This window comes from Octopus sinensis, linkage group LG6 (assembly GCF_006345805.1).
Source record: "Octopus sinensis linkage group LG6, ASM634580v1, whole genome shotgun sequence".
Classification (NCBI taxonomy): domain Eukaryota; kingdom Metazoa; phylum Mollusca; class Cephalopoda; order Octopoda; family Octopodidae; genus Octopus; species Octopus sinensis.
The window spans coordinates 88,192,116-88,198,115 of NC_043002.1; the positions used below are offsets into that span (position 1 = coordinate 88,192,116).

At 37.7% G+C, this 6,000-nt stretch overlaps 1 protein-coding gene across 1 annotated transcript in view; it reads left to right on the forward strand.

The window, feature by feature from the left end:
* LOC115213437 overlaps positions 1-6,000 on the forward strand; it is a 114,468-nt gene that overhangs the window by 68,671 nt on the left and 39,797 nt on the right. The window contains exons 14-15 of the mRNA XM_029782413.2: positions 916-1,073; positions 4,903-5,062. Coding sequence (XP_029638273.2) covers positions 916-1,073; positions 4,903-5,062 — 318 coding nt within the window. The remainder of the gene's footprint in view (positions 1-915; positions 1,074-4,902; positions 5,063-6,000) is intronic.

The following is a 6,000-nucleotide window of genomic DNA, read 5'->3' on the forward strand; positions in this document are numbered from 1 at the left end:
TTCATTACCCTGCTTGCAATAGTTATTGGGTACAAATTGCATCAATAACCAGCTAGAGGAGGCATCCTCTTGGGGGTCAAAAAACGTCAGTTTGTACGGAACAGCCATGTTGAAGTGGTGACAAAAATTATAATTTGTTTCTTTGTTATCCCTGTACATTCTCGTCTTAGACTTCCCATATTCCAATTTTATACTGCATCAAGCCTTTAACATATGCTTTGTTTAATCTATATTTTGCTCTGTGAGAGAAACTTTCTGTTGATAATAAAGATAACACACACACTCACACACATACCTATTTCTTTACTACCCACAAGGGGTTAAACACAGAGGGGACAGACACACGGATTGAGTCGATTATATCAACTCCAGTGCGTAACTGGTACTTATTTTATCGACCCCGAAAGGATGAAAGGTAAAGTCAACCTCGGCGGAATTTGAACTCAGTATGTAACGGCAGACGAAATACCGCTAAGCATTTCGTCCAGCGTACTAACGATTCTGCCAGCTAATGAGTCTATACACACATACCACCACCACCACCAACTTCACACACACCAGGTATTATTATGTTATCACTAGTTACAATTATAATACTGATTAGATCAGTAAAGTAAAGAGACCATGTTTACTACAGCCAGTGAACTATCAGACCAGATTATTGATTCCCTGTCGGTTATCTAAAATTCTGCTGCTTTTATTTACATACTGAACATGGCAACTAGACACAGAGCTATTCAATAAAATGTTGACACTTGGTTCTAATAATCTTGGTTAGGATTGCTTCCAAGGATAGGAATTAAAATCCTTTAAGTACATTAAGTACTTTTATTTTGTATTCTCTAATAAAATCTAATAAACCACAGTTAATTATTTCTTTTAATTGGTTTCTTCCTTTTTTCTTTTTCTAATTAGGAAAAATGACGAAGATTCTTTGAAAAGTCTGTATTTCTGGCAAGCTGTCACCCAATATGGCTACAAAATGAATGAATCTGTTGATCGCCATCTTTGTCTTGAACATGCCTGGGACATCTACCACAACTTTATTGCAGATGCAAACAGTAATGGCTTTGGTATGAAATACATTATCATCTAATCCCTACATAGCAAAGTGGAGTTGGAAATACACTTTCATATTACTGCAATCAAGATATATTTACTTTTAGATTACAACTAGAAAGTTGATGAAGCAACGTGGGAGACTCTACACAGACACCCAATCTGCTAGAAATAACAACTGTGTCTTTCTTAAATCACATCCTAGTCTTAAAAAGGAACTTTTTATTTTTCATTTGCTGGGTATGGAGAAAATTACAATCTAGGATGGCTTTGCAGGCCCTCCTGGACAAATGAGACTAATACCAATTATGTTCCACTTGAACCTTTATATGTCAACACCCATGTCTGAATAAATGATGAAATACCTTAGGTCATAAGCCTGAACAATAAGGATTGACCTTGGGCTAAACAACAATAACTAGGAGAGTGTCTAGTTGAGTGTGTTGATTGATATGGATAATTTCTGTCAATTGGAATACCATATTTCAGACCAAATACCTCTTTCTCTTTTCTCTTCTCTCTCTGTATCTGTCTCTGTGAGTATGTCTCTCTTACTCTCTCTCTCTCTGTATACACACACACATACATACGTATATGTACCCATATATATATATATATATAGGCGCAGAAGTGGCTGTGTGGTAAGTAGCTTGCTAACCATCCACATGGTTCCGGGTTCAGTCCCACTGCGTGGCATCTTGGGCAAGTGTCTTCTGCTATAGCCCCGGGCCGACCAATGCCTTGTGAGTGGATTTGGTAGACGGAAACTGAAAGAAGCCTGTCGTATATATGTATATATATATGTATATGTGTGTGTTTGTGTGTCTGTGTTTGTCCCCCTAGCATTGCTTGACAACCGATGCCGGTGTGTTTACGTCCCCGTCACTTAGCGGTTCGGCAAAAGAGACCGATAGAATAAGTACTGGACTTACAAACAATAAGTCCCGGGGTCGATTTGCTCGACTAAAGGCGGTGCTCCAGCATGGCCGCAGTCAAATGACTGAAACAAGTAAAAGACTAAAAGACTAAAGACTAAAGACATATATATATATATATACACACACACACACACACATACATACAATATATATAGGAGTGGCTGTGTGGTAAGTAGCTTGCTTGCCAACCACATGGTTCCGGGTTCAGTCCCACTGCATGGCACCTTGGTCTTCTACTATATAGCCTCATGCTGACCAAAACCTTGTGAGTGGATTTGGTAGACACTGAAAGAACCCCATCAGATATATATAGATAGATAGATATAGATATATATATACACATATATATATATATACATATGTGTGTGTGTGTGTGTGTGTGTGTGTGTGTGTGTGTGTGTGTGTGTGCGTGTGTGTGTGTGCATATGTTTGTGTCTGTGTTAGTCCTCCGACATCGCTTGACAACCGATGCTGATGCATCTACATCCCCATAACCTAGCGGTTCAGCAAAAGAGACTGCTAGAATAAGTACCAGGCTTACAAAGAATAAGTCCTGGGTCAATTTGCTCGACTAAAAGCAGTGCTCCAGCATGGCCACAGTCAAATGACTGAAACAAGTAAAAGAATTAAAGAATATATATACATACATGGCAACTGTAGGTGCTGCCATCTATGGTTGCTTTCAGAGTAAGAGATGGAGAGAAAAAGAGTTTGCTAAGAAATAGAAATTTTCTTCAAGGGGAGAGAACCACTCAGGGCTTTTTTTGTTTTTGTTTTATTATTATGCAATATCTTTTGTATATAAATATATATACATTACTCCATCACTGTATTGACCAGACTATCTGATGATGTTATACATCAATGGTCACAATGTGGTTCCAATTCTTTCTTGATTGTGCCAATCTTTACCTTCTTATCCCAAATCACTTAACTAATTTATTTTTCCATTATTATGGAGGCCTTCTGAGTGTTGTTTTTTTTTTACCTAATCTCTTGGCAGAAAAGGCACAGGTCCACCTGTTGTTTGTGCACCTTGCAACATGTCCAGCCCAACAGAACTTGTGCTTTCAGCATTCTGCAATCACATCATTCATTCCACTTCATTTGAAATTTATCTCATTTCAAATATGCTCTTGTAATGATATTCCAAGCATAGATCTTTCTCTGGCTCTTTGTGACATAGCTAATCAATATTCTTCCCTCTTCATGGTAGCCCATATCTGACTTGTTTGTTCCTTCTCAAGCCATGCCTAGCTTATAAGGGCCGATTTCCCGGTTTCTTGGCGTATAGGTTCCCCACCTGGATGGGACGCCGGTCCGTTGCAGGTGAGCTGCAAGATGCAGGAGGAAAGAGTGAGAGAAAGTCATGGCAAAAGAGTCAGCAGAGGTTCTCCATTACCTTCTGCTGGAGCCGTGTGGAGCTTAAGTGTTTCGCTCATAAACACACACATCACCCGGTCTGAGATTTGAACCCGCGATCCCTCGACCGTGAGTCCGCTGCTCTAACCACTAGGTCATGTGCCTCCACATATCTCACTTGCATATAAGAGTACATGAAGGACAGTGCTATTGAAGCGTCTGGCATGTACGGTCTTGCCAGCTTTGCTTTGAACACATCCTTCATTGAAGTAAGCACCTACCTTAGTACCCTTCTTCTCTTCAGGACTTCAGTATTCACGTCTTGGTGCATATTCACTGGGTAGAAGTATTCTACACAGTAGAAGTAAGTAGGAGTATTCCCTTACCTCCTTGATTTCATCCCTTACCACACCTAATCCTGTTTTCAGACCATAAGTATTTTGTTTCCCTGTGGTTCATTGCAAGGCCTACTGCCATTTAGCTATTTATTTAACTCCATACCTATCTCTCTCTCAGCAGTTATTCCCTCACAACACCTATTCCTCACCTTCTGTATGCTAGTTTTGCCACACTCTGTTTAGTATGATACACAGATGGCAATTTTAATCTAGTTGCTATTTCAGTTGCATGCACTGAGTTTTTCTACAGCCTGGCAAGCTTCCACAATATCAGTGAATGTTTTATTCAATGTTTCTCTATATCAGGAGCAAATTTCATTTAAGTAGGTCACAATTCAGTGTGTGACATTGATAAGCCTCAAGAAAGGCAAAACATGTTTATGGTTCTCACGAGATAGTGCAAAGACAATGTTTGTCTTGCACTGACATATACATAGTATTTTTAACACAAATCTATGAATAGATTTATGTCAGGTAATTCCATAAAAGCATGCCCTGTATTTGTGTATATACATTTAGTATGAAACACAAATAGCAATTTTAATTTAATGCTGTTTCAATTGATTACACAGTGTTATTCAACCTTACATTCTTTAAAGTTTCCAAATATACAAAATAAAAAAGTGGTGTGCACCTGCTAAACTATTTTAGAAGTGGTGGTGGGGGTGACGATATTTAAATTAGGGTTTGGAATTTTCATTAAACTTGGTCATCAAACATTTGAATTTCAATTTTAATTTTCTAAAAATGCTTTAATTCAAAATTTTCTTCCTACTTTCAATTTTTGTTTACTTTTTTTATAATTTTTATCAATATTTCAATTCTCTTCCTTCAACTGCCTTCCAAACAAACAAAAATTCTAAATAGAAAGAAAAAAGTTTCTTTAGCCCTTTAGCACTTAATCCAGTCATATCCAGCCTAAATATTCAACCTATTTTATGTTCAAACTGGCTAAATCTGGCCTCTCACTCCTACCCTACAATGTCATTCTAAAAATAATAAATGACATCTTTGAAATCTCAAAAGTATGAGGTGAGACCAGATTAATTCAAGACGACGAGAATAAATCAGCATTATATTTGACAGAGTAATCTGAATGCTAAAAGGTTAAACAAATTGAAGTTTATTTCTGATTTCTGTTTCAGACTTAGGCAAAGAAGAAAAAGAAAATATTTTCAATGTACTGCAGAATGCTCAGGGCTACGTACCAGCTGAGATTTTTAGCCCTATTAAAGAACAGGTGGTGCAAAAACTAGAAACTGTTTGGATACAGCATTTGGAGGATGATCTGAAGAGTTATTTTAAGTGAGACATTTTCTTAATTCATATAATTTTTGGCTATATATGTCATCTTGTGATCAAACTGCATACAAAGAAATACATTCAGGATGTACACACATACATGTACAAGCATGCACATACACACGCGCGTGCATGCACATACACACACACAAAGCAGAATCCAAGGAAATTGGTGGTAATTTGTATCAGTAGGACTTGTATTATTTGGAAAAAACTGATGGAAAAAGTAAGGTAATATTGCCATGGAGGATGAAGTTCCCAACGTTTTAGATGGAGTTTCCAATGTTTTGGACAAAGTCCTTCTTCTGAATTGAGACCACACTTCCAAAACACCGATAAGTACCACAAACTTTTAAATACCCATAAAATTAGAGCAATCTACTCTTGCCTAGATAGCATCATTTCCAGCATCCCATGCAATAACAAAAAGATCATGGACCTTCACAGATTCCATCCCATTACCCAATATGCTTTTTTAAAAAATCCCACAAACTGTCCATTGAGGGGATCTTAACTCTCAAGGGCTGTAAACTATAGATTTACCCCCACACCATCCAATGGTGTTTCAAGAAATTATATGAGTCTAACAGCCAATAACTTCAAAGAAAGATTTAAACAGCACATACACTCCTCCAGGTTCAGAGATAGAAAAATCTTCACTTCCCTGTCTCACATCATCTACTAACTCTGATACCAAGGAAATGACTTCTCCCAGCTCACCAAAAGATCATAATTGTGAAATCTACCTCTACATCAACCTACATATCCTACAACATCTTGTAGTTTCCATCACTAGAAAGACTGAACCCACCATTTTTGTTGCCAACAAACAAATGCTTTGAAAATTAACTTCAAACCAGTGGCTGCTAATAACTCAGGATGACCACCATAAACCTATTTGGCTCATTCAAATGCAGAATAGACAATTCTTGATTGCTCAT